Genomic DNA, 17,276 nt, shown 5'->3' with positions numbered 1-17,276 from the left:
CCGGCGCTGAGGCCAACGGAAGTGAAAAGCCAGAGCTCCGGGTGTAAAGCTAGTTGAATCACCCTGGCGACGGGAGGGGCGCGGAGCAACGCCCTTTCCGCCGGAAGTGGGTTTCAGGGCCTCCACGTGCTGTCCCTCCCCCCTCCCGCCCCAGTAGCGGCTGCTCGGCTGCTGCCATGGAGCCCGCCGGCCTGGAGCAGATCCTGCGGGAGCTGCTGCTGCCGGATACCGAGCGTATCCGCCGGGTACGGACAGGGTAGACCCGGCCGGGGCGAGCGGGAGGTTGCGGGAAAAGCCCGACTCTGACCCCCAAACTACCCCCCTCCCCCAGGCCACCGAGCAGCTCCAGACCGCTCTTCGGGACCCGGCCGCTCTGCCTGCGCTCTGCGACCTGCTGGCCTCGGCGGCCGACCCTCAGGTGAGGCTCCTGCCCCTTACTGCTGAGTGTCCTGTAGTACTCCATTGGTCAAGCCCCAGCTTTCCCCCTGCGGCCCGTTCAGCACCTTCCTGCCCGGACCCTCACGTATGTGCTTCCTCGTCCCAGATCCGCCAGTTCGCGGCCGTGCTGACCCGCAGACGACTGAGTACCCGCTGGNCCAAGTACCAACACCTGCCACCTGTGTTCCAGCCTCAAGTCCCTGGTCCTGTCGGCCTTTCAGAGAGAGACCCAGTAAGTGCCTACCTGCCTCCTCTTGGGATCCTGACTGACCCCCCGAGACCCTCTCTGGGTCTCTGCCTTGTCTTTCAGCTCCAGGCAGGGCTTGGGGCCTGGAGGAGGGAAGATTTCAGTTCTAGACCAAGGAGGGAGCGAGGGTTCTAAGGCCCTGCTGGAGACTAAATTTCACGAGATTAGGCTGTGATGGTCTGCCAAATCCGATTCAGAAGAAGAACTGAAATTCACTCTGCATGAAACCAGGCTCACAGATCACACACCCACCATGCTGCTGGTCTCCCTGTTAGCCACTGTTTTATGTGTCCCAACTTGGCAAAGACCCTCTGCCCACACTTGAAGGTTTCCGTCCTGGCCAGCCCATTGAGGCAGGCCCAGCGTGTGTTGGGGAGGGTACTGGAGGATGATTAGGGTGGCGATGGAATGTCTCCTGTTTGCAGGCACTCTGTGAGCCTTAGCCTGGCCCAGCTCTCAGCCACCATTTTTCGAAAGGAAGGCCTGGAGGCCTGGCCTCAGCTCATGCAGCTTCTTCAGCACAGTACCCACAGTCCCCACGTCCCAGAGAGAGAGGTATTAGCACATTGTTGGTGGGAGGGAGGGATAGAAGGACTGAGAGGCTGGATAGACCATGTAAGCTTTTTCCTCTTGTCCCCTACTCCCACACAGATGGGGCTTTTGCTGCTAAGTGTGGTGGTGACCTCCCGGCCTGAGGCCTTCCAGCCCCACCACCGGGAGCTTCTTCGGCTTCTGAATGAGACCCTTGGTGAGGTGGGCTCTCCTGGACTCCTTTTTTACTCCCTGCGCACGCTGACCACCATGGCCCCTTACCTGGGCACTGATGATGTGGTGAGATGTGGGTCCCCACCTTTCCTGGCTCCCTGTTCTTGGATCTTCATGCCCTCATTCTCGCAGGATGCAGAACTACTTCAGATTCTTTGCCATTTGTCCTTCCTAACAGTTGAGAGGGGATATTGTGGGTGGCTGTACCTGGGCTCATCCTGTAGCCAGGCCTTGAGGAAGCTACCAGCTTCTGGGGCCTGAGATGAGCATATATTATGCTCTCTGTCCTCTAGCCTCTTGCGCGGATGTTGGTGCCCAAGCTTATTGTGGCCATGCAGACTCTGATCCCTGTGGATGAGGTGAGGACATGTGGGCAAGAGCTCCGTTGGAAGGAGAGTATAGGAGCACCCAGCCTGGTCCACTGAAGAAGAGCATGGTAATTCTATGACTTGTCTGTTTGGCAGGCCAAGGCCTGTGAGGCTGTGGAGGCCCTGGATGAATTGCTGGAGTCAGAGGTGCCCATCATCACTTCCCACCTCTCTGAAGTCCTCACGTTCTGCCTGGAGGTGAGCTGGGGACAGGCACAGCCTCTGCTGCTTGTTTTGCTGGGAGTTTCTTTGGGTGTCTCTGATTCAAGTTAGTCTCTGGGCAGGTGGCTAAAAACGTGGCTCTGGGTGATGCAATACGTGTACGTATTCTCTGCTGCCTCAGTTTCTTGGTTAAAGTCAAGAGCAAGGTGAGTACTCTCTGATGCACATTGGTGTGCCCCCATTTCCATCCCTTACATCACTGCTGGGGCTTTTTGTCTAAGTCAGGGTATCTTTATTTTTTAATTTTTTTTTAAATGTTTATTTTTGAGAGAGAGAGAGAGAGAGACGGTGCAAGCCAGGGAGGGGCAGAGGGAGAGGGAGACACAGAATCAGAAGTAGTCTCCAGGCTCTGAGCCATCAGCACAGAGCCTGATGCGGGGATCAAATTCACGAATCATTGAGATCAAGACCTGAGCCCAAGTCAGATACTTAACTGACTGAGGCACCCAGATGCCTCACGCTATCTTTAGGTATTCAGAATCGATCTGGCCTCACCCCAGCTCCTAGCTGGGAGTTTGAGAATCTTCTGCTGGATCCTTTATGGCCTAGAAGGCTAGAATTTTTAATGTGAGTCCATCTTGGGAGCAGATTACCAGGGACACCATTCCACCTTCCTTTCAAGGCCTTGCTGAAGAATCGTCTCCTGCCACCCTTGCTACACACCCTGTTTCCCATTATGGCTGCCGAGCCCCCACTGGGCCAACTGGATCCTGAGGACCAGGATTCAGAAGAGGAGGAGCTGGAGATTGGCCTGGTGGGGGAGACTCCCAAGCACTTTGCTGTACAGGTAGGATATGCTACAGGAGTGGGGTGGAGTGTTAGGTAGCTGTGGGGCAGAGATGGAGTCCAGCAAAGTCTTCCTGTCCTTTTTCAGGTCGTGGATATGCTGGCACTACATTTGCCCCCTGAGAAGCTCTGTCCCTTGTTGGTAAGTGTGGCTCTGCCCTACTGGTGCCCCTACCCCCAGGTGTGCCTAGTCTCCCATTGCTGAAGATGTTTGGGTCCTGTTAGGTGTGGAGGGCCAGTTGCCACAAGAGTGGGCAGGATTGTGCTAGGATTTGAGTGCCATCTGCTTCCTTAGATGCCCATGCTGGAAGAGGCCTTGCGGAGTGAGAGACCGTACCAGCGCAAGGCTGGGCTCCTGGTGCTGGCTGTACTGTCCGATGGAGCTGGTGACCACATCAGACAGAGGTGTCTATTCCTTTTTCCTAGAGGGAGGGTGGGCCGTGGGGAGGACCGCCACACGGCGCATGGCAGTCCTGGTCAGTGCTTGTTGGTGGAGCTTAATTATCAGTAGTGTTTTCCCTCACTCTGAGAAGGTCCTGATTTGGAAAATAATTTCAATGGCTTCCCCATCTCTAGGGACCAGGGGGTGGTGACAAAGAAAGCCTTGGTTTCCCCCGCAGAAATGAGAATGGCCCAGCCTCAGGCTTTCTGGTCTTGCCCCTCAGATTACATCCTCTTGTCCCACCCCACCCAGACTGCTGTCCCCACTGCTGCAGATCGTGTGCAAGGGCCTGGAGGACCCATCGCAAGTTGTACGCAGTGCTGCATTGTTTGCCCTGGGCCAGTTCTCAGAGAACCTACAGGTCAGCAAGGCTGAATGGGCAGTCAGTGTTTCAGAGTCCCCACCCATCCCAGGGACCCGCCTCCCTCCTCCCCCACTCCCCGCCTCTGGCATCCTTGCTGCTGTTGGCTTTTAGGTGCATGTTTTGAGGGCATACCACCGGTTGAGCTGACTCGGGGTCTTTTTTTCCCTTTCTCCAGCCCCATATCAGCAGCTATTCAGGGGAGGTGATGCCACTGCTCCTCGCCTACCTGAAGTCGGTGCCTCCTGGGCACACAAACCACCTAGCCAAGGCCTGTTATGCCCTGGAGAATTTCGTGGAGAATCTAGGTAGGTGATGGCAATTGCAGGTGTGTGGGAGGGGACAGAGCTGTAGCTTTGGATAAAGGGGTTGGGACGTGCAACTCCCTGCATCACTGTCTGCGGCAGAGAAAGGAGTGTGGCAGGCGCCCAGAGAGGTCTGGGCTGGATGTCAGAGGTCAGCCTGGAGGGAGGTCGGCCCCCAGAACGTAAGAGACCCGGCCTGGGTATTAGAGGAATGCCTTTTCCCACAGGACCTAAAGTGCAGCCATACCTTCCGGAGCTGATGGAGTGTATGCTGCAGCCTCTGAGGAATCCCAGCAGCTCCCGGGCCAAGGAGCTGGCAGTGAGCGCCCTGGGGGCCATTGGTGAGGAGGAGGAGGCAAGAGGCAGGGCACAGGGTTTCCCTAGGGAGCCTGTGACACGTGGCCCAGTGGCTCTTACTCCAGCTGATGCTGTCCTTCCATCCCCCAGCCACAGCGGCCCAGGCCTCCCTGCTGCCCTACTTCCCCACCATTATGGAGCACCTGCGGGAATTCCTGTTAACTGGCCACGAGGACCTTCAGCCTGTGCAAATCCAGAGCCTGGGTGAGTAAGGGGCTCTCGGGCAGGGTTCCCACTGCCAGGACAGGGCCGAGGTGTTCACAGAGCTCTCCCCCAGGGCGACACAGGTTTCTTCCTTCTCATCTAGGAAGCATTCTTCTCACTGTGCCTAGAAACAAGTGGGATTCCTGAATAGCCCCCCAGCTGCTGTCTTTGGTCCCCCAGGTCTTGGTCTCGCACATCTCTGACCCATCTTCTCATCCTAGAGTTAACCGAGTCCTTGCCCCCACAGAGACACTGGGGGTGCTGGCTCGAGCAGTGGGGGAGCCCATGAGGCCCCTGGCTGAGGAATGCTGCCGGCTGGGGCTGGGCCTATGTGACCAGGTAGACGACCCTGATTTGCGGCGCTGCACGTGAGTGAGCCCTCCCCCCAGCCCTGCCCCATGTCTCCTGCGCACCCACTGGATCCACAGCCCTGGCCCGAGAACCCTGTCCTCTCTGATTCTGGATCCTGGGTTTTCCTGGGCTTCGCCGGCTTCCCCGTTCTGTCTGTACAGCTTCTGCCTGCCTCCCCAGGTACAGCCTGTTTGCAGCCTTATCGGGGCTCATGGGTGAAGGCCTGGCACCGCACCTGCCACAAATCACCACACTCATGCTGCTGTCACTGCGTTCCACTGAAGGCATTGTGGTGAGCAGAGAACCGGTGGGCTGGGCCAGTGGGGGAAGGGCAGCCCTGGCGTGGCACTTACCTCCCAGGCTCAGCTGAGCCAGAGTCCCTGCCGTGCCTCCTCTGTCCAGCCTCAGTACGATGGAAGCGCCTCCTTCCTTCTGTTTGACGAGAGTGACGAGGACGACGAGGAGGAGCTCATGGACAAGGATGAGGAAGAGGAGGAAGACTCGGAGATCTCAGGGTGCGGAGGGCTGCCATTCTGGTCAGAGGGATCCTGGCTTCGGCAAGGGCCCAGTGCCGGATCTGCCCTCCTGGTGTCTAATCGCTGCTGCATCCCCGCCTGACTCTAGGTACAGCGTGGAAAATGCCTTTTTCGACGAGAAGGAAGACACCTGTGCTGCTCTAGGGGAGATCTCCTTGAACACCAGGTGAGCCCCAGCCTTTCCCCGGCACTGGGAACCCTGCCTGGGCATTCCTTCCCCAATGGCCGTGTGTCTGTCCACAGCGTGGCCTTCCTTCCTTACATGGAGAGTGTCTTTGAAGAAGTATTCAAGCTCCTGGAGGTGAGAGGGCTGGTAGACGGAACGGGTGGAGTCTGAGGGCTCGGGGTCCAGTGTTGGCGTGGACACAGCAGGCCCATCCTGCCCTTCCTCACCCCGCAGTGCCCTCACCTAAATGTGCGGAAGGCAGCCCATGAGGCCCTGGGTCAGTTCTGCTGCGCGCTGCACAAGGCCTGTCAGAGCTGCCCCTCAGAACCCAACACTGCAGGTGAGAGGGGGAGGCTGAGGTCCCTGGAAGCAGGGGGCGATTGGAGGGAGGGACGGGGCCCGACCGGGGCTTCAGCCAATAATGTCCCCAGCTCTGCAGGCTGCGCTGGCCCGGGTGGTGCCGTCCTACATGCAGGCAGTGAGTGTGGAGCGGGAGCGCCAGGTGGTTATGGCTGTGTTGGAGGCGCTGACAGGGGTGCTGCGTGGCTGCGGGCCCCTCGCTTTGCAGCCCCCTGGGCGTCTCGCTGAGCTCTGCAGCATGCTCAAGGCTGTGCTGCAAAGGAAGGTGAGCAGGGCCGGTGGGCTGTGGGGTGAGATGGCTCAGCCCCAAGTGGGGATAGTGCAGCTCTCCTCCCCCTGCCTCCCCTCCATGGAAAGGGGAAGGGGCTGGAGAGCCCGGGCTGAGCTGAGTTCCCTTCCTGCAGACAGCCTGTCAGGACACGGACGAGGAAGAGGAGGAAGAGGACCAGGTAAGGGCTATGGTGCAAACCGTGGGACCAGGCTGTCATGTAGTCTGCACCGGGCAGGGAGGGACCATGCCCCTGGGCTTGGTCTGGGGGGGCAGGGCCGCTGAAAGGTGGTGGCTCTGAACGATGCAGCCCTGCTCCCACTCAGGCGGTGAGGCTTCAGGTGGGCCTGGATCCATAGCTGAGGGCAGGTACACCAGGAGAGAAAGCCGTGCTTCGCACAAAGCCAGCCAGGAAGGGGCATCATGGGGGGGGCACCCATATCGCAGAGCTGGGCCTGTCACGCTAGCCCCTGCCCTGGCTCCACAGGCTGAATATGATGCCATGCTGCTGGAGCATGCTGGAGAGGCTGTCCCGGCCCTGGCAGCCGCGGCCGGGGGCGACACCTTCGCCCCCTTCTTTGCCGGCTTCTTGCCATTGCTGCTCTGCAAGACGGTGAGTGCTCTGGCTTCGAGCCCCCTTCTACCCGTGCGCCCTGTGTCTAGCCCCCAATGTCCCGGGCTGACTTCACTCCTCTTCCCCCCCCGCAGAAACAGGGCTGCACGGTGGCAGAGAAGTCCTTTGCAGTGGGGACCCTGGCGGAGTCCATTCAGGGCCTGGGGGCCGCCTCAGCCCAGTTTGTGTCTCGCCTGCTCCCTGTGCTGCTGAGCACCGCCCGGGAGGCAGACCCCGAGGTGCGGAGCAATGCCATCTTTGGGCTGGGTGTGCTGGCAGAGCACGGAGGCCACCCCGCTCAGGAGTATCCTTAGCTTATAGGAGGGGCCGAGGCAGGGCTGGGAGCATATCTGGGGCCCGAGGATGGGAGTGGTCTGCCCACGTGCCTGGTCCTTGACTGTGGGACCAGACACTTCCCCAAGCTGCTGGGGCTTCTGCTGCCCCTCCTGGCTCGGGAGCGCCACGATCGCGTCCGTGACAACATCTGTGGGGCCCTCGCCCGCCTGCTGATGGCCAGTCCCACAAGGAAACCGGAGCCCCAGGTGAGGCCCGGGGGCATTGGACGAGGCTGAGAAGCTGAGGAGGGTGCAGAACAAGGGGCCTGAGGCATCTTTGTGTCCAGGTGCTGGCTGCTCTGCTGCACGCCCTGCCACTGAAGGAGGACTTGGAGGAGTGGGTCACCATCGGGCACCTCTTCCGCTTCCTGTACCAGAGCAGCCCCGACCAGGTAACTCCCCCACGGTGGCCCTCAGGGGAGTTTGCTGCTTGTCACAGGCAGACTGGCCGTGGCTGACACAGAGTAACAATTTAACTGTCTTGTGTGTGACTTTCCTTACTCAGCTTTGTCATTAGGCTGCAAGGACTGGCAGCCAGGCTTGTAATGGGAGAGAAGGGGCTCTCCCCACACACTGCTTTCTCCTAGGGAGGCTCCACCCTGCCTGGCCATCTGCACACTCTGGGGTGAGCCAGAAATCACAGCTTCCCTAGGCGAACTTCCCACACTAGGGCTCCTTCAGACCGTGCCATGGGGCGTGGGTATCCCTGGGCCACCCCCCCGTCCCTTCCAATTAGAGCAGCTTTCTGAAGGAGGTTTGTCTGCACTGACGAGCTAGGTTTCGACTCCTATTCCAGTGCTCCTGTGTCATTCACTTGTTTTGCACCTTTAGAGACTGTTGTGTTGGTGGAGCTCTCTTGGTCTTTTATTTAAATAAAATAAAAAAAAAAGTGAAAGATTTATTTGATCTGAAGAGAAACCAGGAGATTCTTTTGGTCTTTAACTTCAATTCTCTTTGGTCACAATCCCGTCTCTTTAAAAAAAAAAATTAGGACTACCACATTTCATGGGTCCTTCTCTTATTTCACGGTTGTCTTTAAGCATGATACCGATTCACATCTAAGTATCGCTGGTGTGAGATTCTCTCCATCTTTGGTCCCTACCCCTACCCCGGACCTGGGGTGCTACCACCCCTAAGTCAGCCTTTCTTTGTCCACAGGTCCTAGATGTGGCTCCTGAGCTCCTGCGTATCTGTAGCCTCACTCTGGCTGACAATAAGATCCCACCAGGTGAGGGGGGCAGGCATGAGCAGGGCCTGGGGCAGCTAGGGGCGGGGGGCCAGTCCTTCCGGGATCTCTCCCTCTGCACTCTCCTCCCAGATACCAAGGCCGCCCTGCTGCTGCTCCTGACGTTCTTGGCCAGACAGCACGCCGACAGCTTCCACTCTGCACTGGGTTCGTTGCCTGGAGACAAAGCTCAGGAGCTCCAGGCCGTGCTGGGCCTCACCTAGACTGGGCTGCAGCCGGGCCAGAGAGAACAGAGCCGGCCCCAGTGCAGCTCACGCCTTACCAAAGATTCTGGGCCTCATAGCCACTTGGAGTCTCAGCCCTGCCCGCCGCCTTACAGAGGCGTCTCCGGCTCTGTTATGCCGTGAGACAACACAAACGGAGCCTTGATCTCCTACCCTAATAAAGGCAGTTTAGTTTCTGCTTGAAAACCAAGCTCTGATAGCAGAAAGCACAGAGATAGACGTGCAAGGCAGGATGTATTTAATGTAACCAGGATCCTGGCAGCTTTGTGAATCTGTTCTAACCGCAGTGGAATCGTGGCCCCGGCAGCAGCAGGAGGCGCCCATATGGCTTCTCTTGCTCCACACGAAGGATCTGTTGTGCCGCAAGCACTGCTCGGGGGTAAAGGACAGGGCCAGTCAGGGGGAGTCCCTGGGCGGCCTGTGTGTCCTTATCCCCCCACATGTGCCCACGCTTACCCAGCAGCAGATAGAAGGCTCGAGCAGCCATCCTGCGGGGGCTGAGTGGGGACACCAGGCTGCTGAAATCGGGCTCCCTGTTAGCCTGCAGCTCCTGTGCCACTGCCCTGTGGGGGTCAAGGGCTGGCAGCTGAAGTCTCAGCCTGGGCTCCCCCTCTCCCCCCGCCCCAAGACACCCCCAGGTTCCCTGATACCTATACACCGCCTCCAGCGACAGCAGCTCGGGCTCCAGGGGCAGCTCGAGAGGCAGCTCCATGGGCGCTTCAGGGAGTTCAGGCACCACAGGCAGCGCGGGGGGCTCTGGCTGCTCTGCCTCGGCCCAGGCCCTGGGAGAGCACACAGTCAGGTGGAGCAGAGAAGGGGGCAGCTGTGACAGCGACGAGGGGAATGCCTGGCGTGGGCCAGGGCCTTACCACCGTTCTTCCGAGGGGATGAGGCTGATGCGGGACTTCTCCTCCTCGGCTGCTTCTAGAGAGAGCTCTGTTGGGGGGAGGTGAAGGTCCTGAGTGGATCTGCTTAGATCCGAGCAGTCAGGACGTTGAGGCCATCTGCTTGAACTATATGCCATGGCCGTGCAGGGACTTATTAAAAGTGCCCGGGGGGAGGGGGGGGGCTGGAGTGCAGAGATCTATGGTCCCTCATGTTAAACACTCTCTTCTAATAAGAGCGTCAGGATACCAGTCCTCTGGGACCGCAGCTAGGGTCGTGGTCCTCTCCCTACTCCTGGCACCTACCTGAAGACAGCAGGAGGGGCCCGCTGGGCTCCTGGGCCTCTCTCAGGACCTGGGGGAGGGACAGCGAGAATTAAGACCCCGAGTGTCACAGAAGCACCTGGTGCAGGGGGGAAGCAGTCCTAGCCCTGAACCAGCCTGCACTCAGGATGGACCCAGCCCTACTGGCTCCCGTGGGCAGGAGAAGGCAGCCTCTTGAGGAGGGAGGAAGGGCGCGGTTACCTCGATATCGCTCACAGTTTCAGCCCTCCTCCTTTCCTCCTCAGCTGTGACCTCCACCTCAGCCTCCTCTTCAGGCACCCGGGGTGGCCTCCGCCTGAGCGCTTCTGGAGGTGGCTGGGCACAGTGGGTCCAGAAAGCCAGCAGTTCTGGGGGTAACCAGGCAGCTGTGGGGGGGAGGGGAGAGGGACAGCAGGGACGGGGTCTCAGGTGTAAGGAACACCAAGTGAGGAATATGGGTTCTGAGCATCCCACATGCCAACTCCCACCACTCCTTACAGTGAGTTGGGGTTCGGAATAGCTCCACAGGGCTTCTGATGGTCCTCTCGGGAGGCTGCACCTTTGGCTACATGGCAGGGAGGGCCAGAGGCCCAGTTAGGAGGGAGCCACCCCTCCATGTCTTTGCAATGCTTTGTTCCAAGACTTCTGACCTTCCAACACTCAGGTTCATGCCCCTGGCCGCCCCACTCACTGCTACCTGGTGCCCATGGATGTGCTCTGTGGGATCACTCAAGGAACGGAGAACTGTGTGTGCGCAAACCCGGAACACATGCAGTTTGGGGAATGTTCTCTGTCTAGGAGTCTAGAAGGCCCAGCATGAGTGGCCCCAGGCCCGCCGTGCCCCCCTTCATCCCCAGCAGAGCGTAGGCTGCACTCACACACTCCCAGCAGTGGGCTCTGGTTTGCAGTTGTTCCTGGAATTTCTCCCGAGAGATCTGAGTCTCCTTGTCCCAGAACAATAACTGGCGGCGGCGGCGGCGGCGAGCAGGTGGACTCTCAAGATATGGGGCCTCTGGGGGCCTCCTCTGCCGAGTTGGAGGGGAAGCGGGGGTAAGGCTACCCATTCTTTTTTCGCCACCTTGGTGGGCTGCAGAGTAAGCCCCACCTCCCCACCCCAGAGGTGCCCTGGGAAAGAGCTGGGCGCGGCCTCAGGACGTGCGGTTCCAACCTCACGTGAGGGGCCCTGCAGGGAAGGGCAGGCTACATAAAATGGAGTGTGAGCAGGGGTACCTTTTACCAATTTGCACAAAGGCCCAGGCAGGCTAGCAGTGGCCCAGGGCTTGGGGAAGCCGAATATGGATGAGCAGCTTTGGGAGAGAAGGCGGCATGGAAGGGGCACTACTCACCTCTGGGCTAGGAGGGGCTGGCAGACGCAGCTCTGGCAGGGGGGTCACCTCTGCGAAAACACTCTAGGTCCTGGCTCTGCCACACACCCTTTGCCCTTACAGCCACGCAGCCACCCAAGCAAGAAGCTAGAAGGCCTCCCTTCAGCAAGTTGGAATCCAGGGCCCTTGGGTGCAACAGCTACTCCCAGGAAAGCCCAGGCATGACAGGCACTCACCAGTAAGGAGGGCCTCAGGCTCCCAGGCCACTGGCTTCAAATCCTCAGGGGCTGGGACCGGAAGTGGCTCTGCTGCCCCTTCCACCCTGAGGGAAAATGGGTGAGAGAAATGAGGGCCCCCCTCTCAGCACTGACCACCTGCCTGGCCCAGGGGGTCCTGCCCTTACTGTGCGAGAGCTGGGGGGGAAAGCGGGGGTACTGTGATGTATTCCTCCGGGGCCCGGGGCTCCTCCTTGTACTCTGCAGAGAGAAGACCAGGGCTCAGAGCACAGAAGAGAGGAGGCGGGAGCACCGCCCAGGCCCAGACTGCCCATGCCAGGGCCCTGACCATCCAGTGCCGCACGGGCCCCACGTGGCGGGACAGGCTTGCCTTTACGTTCTTCTAACAAGATAGCTTCATCTTCCTCGGCGATCAGCAGGTCCAAGTCTCGCCGGCTGACCTCTGGGAGTTCCTGTTCACCCTGTCCAAAGAGGAAGAGTGGGAGGGGGGAAAGGGGACACAATTCCAAGGGGCACCTGGGTAGCTCAGTCGAGCGTCTGACTTTGAGTCAGGTCATGATCTAGCGGTTTGTGAGTTCAAGCCTCCCATGGGGATTTGTGCTGACCGCTCAGAGCCTGGAGCCTGCTTCGGATCCTGTGTCTCCCTCTCTCTCTACCTCTCCCACACTCATGCTTTGTTTTTCTCTCTCCCTCTCAAAAATAAAAATAAATGTTTGAAAAAGGCAAGTGGATCTAGGAAACTGGGTTTGAAAGGCAGCAGGAGGCCTACAGGGCATTCAAGCACTAGGAGCAGGGAGGGAGTGGTGAAATGGAGACAAGAAGGCAGGGTTCAGGACAGACAGAAGTGAGTAAACAGAAGACGGGCTGGGCCGCCAGAGGCAGGCCTCGGGCCCTGCTGTAGGGGTACAACTCACCTCGATCTGCAGCATGCGTATGGGCTCTGCCTCTTGGATGGTGATGGCCTCTGGGGACACCACGGTGACCAGGGTCCTGTCTGGAGGGGAAGGAAAAGTCACACCAGCCCCTGCTTCTTCCCAAGTTCCCACCCCATGTGGTGAGGTGAAAGCATGGACTCTACAGTCAAGTCAACCTGGGATCTGGTCAGGCCCAGACCAGTCACTGCCAATCTGACTCTGGCTCTGCGGCTTAACCACTGTGGGCCTCACCTTCCTCCTCTGTAAAAAGGGGATAATATTCCGATCTCATAGGACTCTTGAGGCAGAGATGAGATTACACACACAAAACACCCCTCACGGGGAGTGGCGCTTAAGAGAAGCGCCACTTAAGACCAGCTCAAAGCTGGTCATTTCTTCAGTGTTTGGGCCTTCCTATGCCTCTCCCCAAAAAGAACTCTTCTCGGCTCACCTGGCATCTTAGGCTCCATAGGGACTTCAGGAGGGATCTCCTCAGGAAGTCTCTCTGGGGTTGCAGCCTCTAGGAGGTGTCGAATCTTTGGGGAAGATTGGGGACAAAAGGAAGGGTTCACCTTTAGCCACTCTTTTTTTTTTTTTTTTAAACATTTATTTTTGAGAGACAGATCATGAGCAGGGGAGGGTCAGAGAGAGAGGGAGACACAGAATCCGAAGCAGGCTCCAGGCTCTGAGCTGTCAGCACAGAGCCCGACGCGGGGCTCAAACTCACAAACTGTGAGATCATGACCTGAGCTGAAGTCGGATGCTCAATCGACTGAGCCACCCAGGTGCCTCTAGCCACTGTTTTCTCACTCCCACAACCTTATCCGGACAATAGACGAAAATGCTCCTTCATGCCGAAGCCCGGTGGCACTGACACCTGCATACTCAATCACCATATGCACTCCTTTCCTCCCCCTGCTGCCCCCATTATCTACTCTTTGTCTGTCTGTCTGTACACGAAGCACTGCACCCTTGTGTCAAGTGTGGGGAACAGAGGAACAGAAAAGATTCCTGATCTTAAGGAGCCTATGGCCCAACAGGAAGACAGGTTTGTATAGGATCCCAGCAAGAGTCAACACAAAGGGCGAAACGAGCCTGTTAGCGGTGTGCTGAGTTCCAAAACATGTGGTTCTGGCCAGCGATGCAGCCTCATAGAAAAGGACAGTATCTGAGCCAGGTCTGTTAAGGATATGTAAGACTTGGGGCGCCTGGGCGGCTCAGTTAAGCATCAGACTTTGGCTCAGGTCATGATCTCACAGCTCGTGGGTTCAAGCCCCACATCCAGCTCTGCTGACAGCTCTGAGCCTGGAGCCTGCTTCGGATTCCGTGTCTCCCTTTCTCTCTGCCTCCCCCCACCCCCCCTCACCCTGTCTCTCTCTCAAAAATAAACATTAAAAAATGTTAAAAAAAAAAAAAAAAAAAGGAAATGTAAGACTTAACTAGTAGGAAATGAGAGTGACCATCATGGGCTAGGGAAACAGCACAAGCAAAGAAGTGAATGTGGCATCTTTGGGACGTGGGGGCCAGATCGGTGTTTGGGAGCCAAAGATGCCCAGGGGATGTGCTGAGAGATGTCTGGGGGTGGCTAGTTCTAGGCCTGGGCACGGAGAACTCTAATGCTAGTATTCCGTTTGCAGTGTGGGACCCCAGGAGGGGTCTTTGAAGGCAGGCAGTAGCATTGTTATTAAGCTGTTGAGGTGTCAGGATAGAGGAGGACAAAGGTAAGGAAACCACGGCTGAGAGACGCTGACGGCCTGAGAGCCTTGGCAGTGGGAACTGTGTACTAGGACAAGAGCTACCCCTAAGTTGGCCTTGAACAGACAGGTGGAGTGGGCTTTGCCTGGATAGGTCTCCCACGACAGTCCCCCTGCAGTGAATGAGCCCTACCTGAGGGATACTGAAGGGGCTGGGAAGTGTGGGATCCACAGACATCATTCCAAAAAAGGGGTCTGGAGCATCTTCCAGGGTCTCCATCATGGCCAGGTGGTCACGAAGCAGCAGGCTGGGTCTGAGAGAGAGTGTGGGCTGTGGGGTACTGAGGCAGTGGGTTGAGGTCAAGCAGGGAGAAGGCTGCCCTCTAAGGGCTGAATGGCAAGGTCCCAGGGGTGCACTCACAGGTCAGTCTCCACCATATCAATGCGGATCTGCAGCTGGGCACGGTGCAGGCGCTCGAGAATATGCTGGATGTCCTCTGTGGGCAGGGAGGGCAAGGTAGAGAGCTCGCCTCGCCCAGGGCCCCTGGCTCTGCCCCATCTCCCGAGCCTTCCCGGACTTACCTACAAGGTACTGGCATTGCTGGGAGTAGACCCGGATCACACCGATCTGCAGCTGTGCTGAGAGATACAGGGAGAAGCGGGGCCGCGGTAGCCCGGGCAGCGGGGGCTGCACTCGCACCAGCACGTAATCGAGGATTTCCTCGCTGGGGGTACAAAACGCCCTGCTCACCCCTGCGCCAAGGACCAACCCCACTGCCTGGCCGACGGGATCCATCCGGTTGCCTCACTACCCTGCCCACACAGGCCCCACCGCTCCCCCCTTTCCTGGGCCTTACCAGGTCTTCACCACGTTCACCTTCAGGTACTCGCGCTTCACCAGCCGGGTGCCACGCGTCGCTGCCAGCCTGGAGGGGTCGGGGGTGTGGATGGATGGTGGGTCGGGGGCGTCAGGCTGGGATCCCTGGGTGCCCCTCCCGGCATGCACCACCCTGCCCTTACCAGATGGTGGCGAAGCAGCCGGTGTGGCGCTGAAGCACGTTGGGATAGTAGAACATTGTCCTGCCGGGGTTTCACCCTCGCCTCCGCCACGCCCCCGTTCCGATCTCAATCGGAATTCTCTGCGGCACCGAACTTCCCAACACCGTTGGAACAGAGGGGTTAGGGAGGTGGCACCGAGGTGGACCCAGAATGCCAAATAAAGGAACCGATAAATAATCGGTGGCTAAACGATTAAGGCGAGAATAAATGGAGGCGCCGACTCGACACACAACAGTTAGGACGCCCCCCTCCGTCTGCTCTGAGCGGGTTCACACGCCGCGTGGGTGCTTCGAACTTACTGGGGCCTTTCGGGTCGGGTTCCAGGTTGGAGGTGCAGAGTTCCCCAAGGGTACGACGCGCTGGGCTCCAGACCAGCCCCGGAGGAGGGAGAACGGGGTCCTCCGCAGGGGTGCCGGGCGCCTGGGCCTTTCACTCAGCTTCCGCACCTGTAGTCCCGGCGGGGTCGCCCTCGCGCGGGACTAGATCCTGCCGCAAGGAGCGCGCCCGCGGGTGCTTTGCGCCTCCCTCGTCATTAGATGGCGGCAGCCCCCACGAGAGCCAATGGGGAACGGGGGTGGGCTAGGGAGCACTCGTTCCAGGGCACGAGGCAGCCTGCCCGAGGTCGAGGCAACAAGGGCCTCCCGAGGCACGCGGCGAACCAATCGGAAGAATCCTGTGCGCTGGCGGGGCCATTGTGAGGTGTCCTGACCAATGGGCTCTCGTTCTGGCCTCTGGCAACAAGGGTTCCTCGGTGGCGCTTCTCTGCCGACCAATGAGCGTGGAGCAAGTCCTCGCCTCGCCCCCTCAGCAAGTTTGGTAACAAGGGCACTTCGACTACTAAAGTCAGCCGGGTCATTCCAGGGGCAGCTGTCCTGCCCTGTTCTGGGCGCGTGACCTGCGGTTAGACCTTGCCCTTCCCCCCAAATCCCACCAGGTACCAACAAAATACCAAAAACTGGCCTGCCTTTTGTGCCCAGGCTTGGGCCTGTCGTGAGCTGGGGGGGTGGAAACGGCATGAGTGGCCTTGGAGACGCAGCACATCGATGAGGAAGAAGTCAGATCTCACAGGAAGCCCTGAGAGAACTTGCTGGATCTTTTCCTGAATTTGAACAGTTTAGGCGGTGGGCCTGCCCCATCTGGCTGTTTTCCGGTTGTGAACGTTCCCCTGGCTGAAATAGATTTCAGCTCTTGTGGGCTGTAGGGCATACCTCTCTGCATACAAAGCCATTTGGCTCAAACAATTCTTTGTCTCCAAGCCTCCTGCCTTTGTACAGCAGTTTCTTTGGCCTAGAATGCCCTTCCCCAGGGCATGCTCCTGCATCTCTTTTTTTTTTTTTTTAATGTTTTTTTTTTTTCTAGGAGAGAGAGAGACAGCGTGAGCAGGGGAGGGTCAGAGAGAGAGGGAGTCACAGACTGAAACAGGCTCCAGGCTCTGAGCTGGCAGTTAGCACAGAGCCCGACGCGGGGCTCGAACCCACGAACCGCGAGATCATGACCTAAGCGAAAGTCGGACGCTTAACCGACTAAGCCACCCAGGCGCCCCTACATCTTTAACACTCAGTCTCTTATTGTCGCTGAACTGACCCTATTTTGTTTTGTTCCTTCAGTCTGGGATCTCTTAAGATTGAGGGTTTTTTTGGTGGGGGGGTGGGCAGCTGGGTGGCTCAGTTGGTTAAGCGTCCAACTTCGGCTCAGGTCATGATCTCACAGTTCATGGGTTCGAGCCCCGCATCAGGCTCTCTGCTAACAGCTCAGAGCCTGGAGCCTGTCTTCGGATTCTGTGTCTCCCTCTCTCTGTGACCCGTCCCTGCTCATGCTCTCTCTCTCAAAAATAAATAAAACATTAAAAAAAAAAGATTGAGTTTTGTTTTGTTTTACCCCCAACTAGTTCCTGGAACCCAGCTCAGTAAACATTTGTCAAGTGAATATGCAATTACCTACCCTAATTTACAACCACAGAAAGTCAAGGCTGACAGGGATTTCAAAATCTAGTCTAAAACTTGCCTTTCAGATGAGAAAATAGAGGCGCATGTAAGACCGGTTTTCCCAGACCACACAGCTCCTTAATGACACAGCCTGGTTGGGAACTCTGCTCTCTTGAATTCTAGCATTTCTAGTACCTAGTCAACTTGTGCTTGGTTAAGTCGGTTTCTACATAATACAAATTGTTTCAGTCACTGTACATATGTGGTCAGTCTTTATAAGTTCACACCGGAGCACAGAGATAAGGCGGGGGCATCTACCCTTAAGGTACTCAGAATGTAGTT

At 57.9% G+C, this 17,276-nt stretch overlaps 2 protein-coding genes and 1 long non-coding RNA gene across 4 annotated transcripts; 2 read left to right on the top strand and 1 right to left on the bottom strand.

The window, feature by feature from the left end:
* Positions 1-137: 137 nt before the first annotated feature.
* On the top strand, positions 138-9,057 carry IPO4 (importin 4). The gene is given in 30 exon segments (XM_077770447.1): positions 138-245; positions 332-418; positions 545-607; positions 609-670; positions 1,111-1,240; positions 1,337-1,516; positions 1,744-1,809; positions 1,915-2,016; positions 2,103-2,186; positions 2,663-2,827; positions 2,915-2,968; positions 3,122-3,231; positions 3,521-3,629; positions 3,808-3,937; positions 4,162-4,275; positions 4,382-4,495; positions 4,743-4,863; positions 5,027-5,138; positions 5,249-5,361; positions 5,471-5,548; positions 5,626-5,683; positions 5,783-5,888; positions 5,980-6,173; positions 6,313-6,357; positions 6,664-6,789; positions 6,885-7,093; positions 7,199-7,331; positions 7,412-7,516; positions 8,283-8,352; positions 8,443-9,057. Coding segments are annotated over 30 exon segments (3,240 nt in total). The 5' UTR covers positions 138-176; the 3' UTR covers positions 8,574-9,057.
* Positions 8,816-15,668, bottom strand: REC8 (REC8 meiotic recombination protein). 2 transcript variants are annotated; one of them, XM_077770454.1, is made up of 20 exons: positions 15,309-15,668; positions 14,971-15,102; positions 14,808-14,876; positions 14,533-14,675; positions 14,372-14,447; positions 14,144-14,264; positions 12,708-12,792; positions 12,257-12,336; positions 11,671-11,803; positions 11,510-11,582; positions 11,343-11,428; positions 11,128-11,177; positions 10,660-10,806; positions 10,280-10,346; positions 10,004-10,167; positions 9,785-9,833; positions 9,464-9,530; positions 9,245-9,376; positions 9,051-9,157; positions 8,816-8,963 (listed from the first exon to the last, which is right to left on the bottom strand). In XM_077770454.1, exons 2-20 carry the CDS (start codon positions 15,024-15,026, stop codon positions 8,872-8,874), a joined length of 1,797 nt encoding a protein of 598 aa, XP_077626580.1. In that variant the 5' UTR covers positions 15,027-15,102; positions 15,309-15,668; the 3' UTR covers positions 8,816-8,871. The 2 variants fall into 2 exon arrangements, with proteins under 2 accessions (XP_077626580.1, XP_077626581.1); XM_077770455.1 differs by having other exon boundaries at positions 11,713-11,803; positions 14,971-15,666.
* LOC144236760 (uncharacterized) lies at positions 10,223-12,068 on the top strand. The gene is made up of 2 exons (XR_013336639.1): positions 10,223-11,442; positions 11,589-12,068. It is a non-coding gene; the product is annotated as an uncharacterized LOC144236760 (long non-coding RNA).
* Positions 15,669-17,276: the final 1,608 nt, after the last annotated feature.

This window comes from Crocuta crocuta, unplaced genomic scaffold (genome assembly GCF_008692635.1).
Source record: "Crocuta crocuta isolate KB4526 unplaced genomic scaffold, BGI_CrCroc_1.0 scaffold175, whole genome shotgun sequence".
Classification (NCBI taxonomy): Eukaryota; Metazoa; Chordata; class Mammalia; order Carnivora; family Hyaenidae; genus Crocuta; species Crocuta crocuta.
The sequence above is the reverse complement of the archived record's forward strand: the minus strand, read 5'-3'. Positions and strand labels throughout refer to the sequence as shown.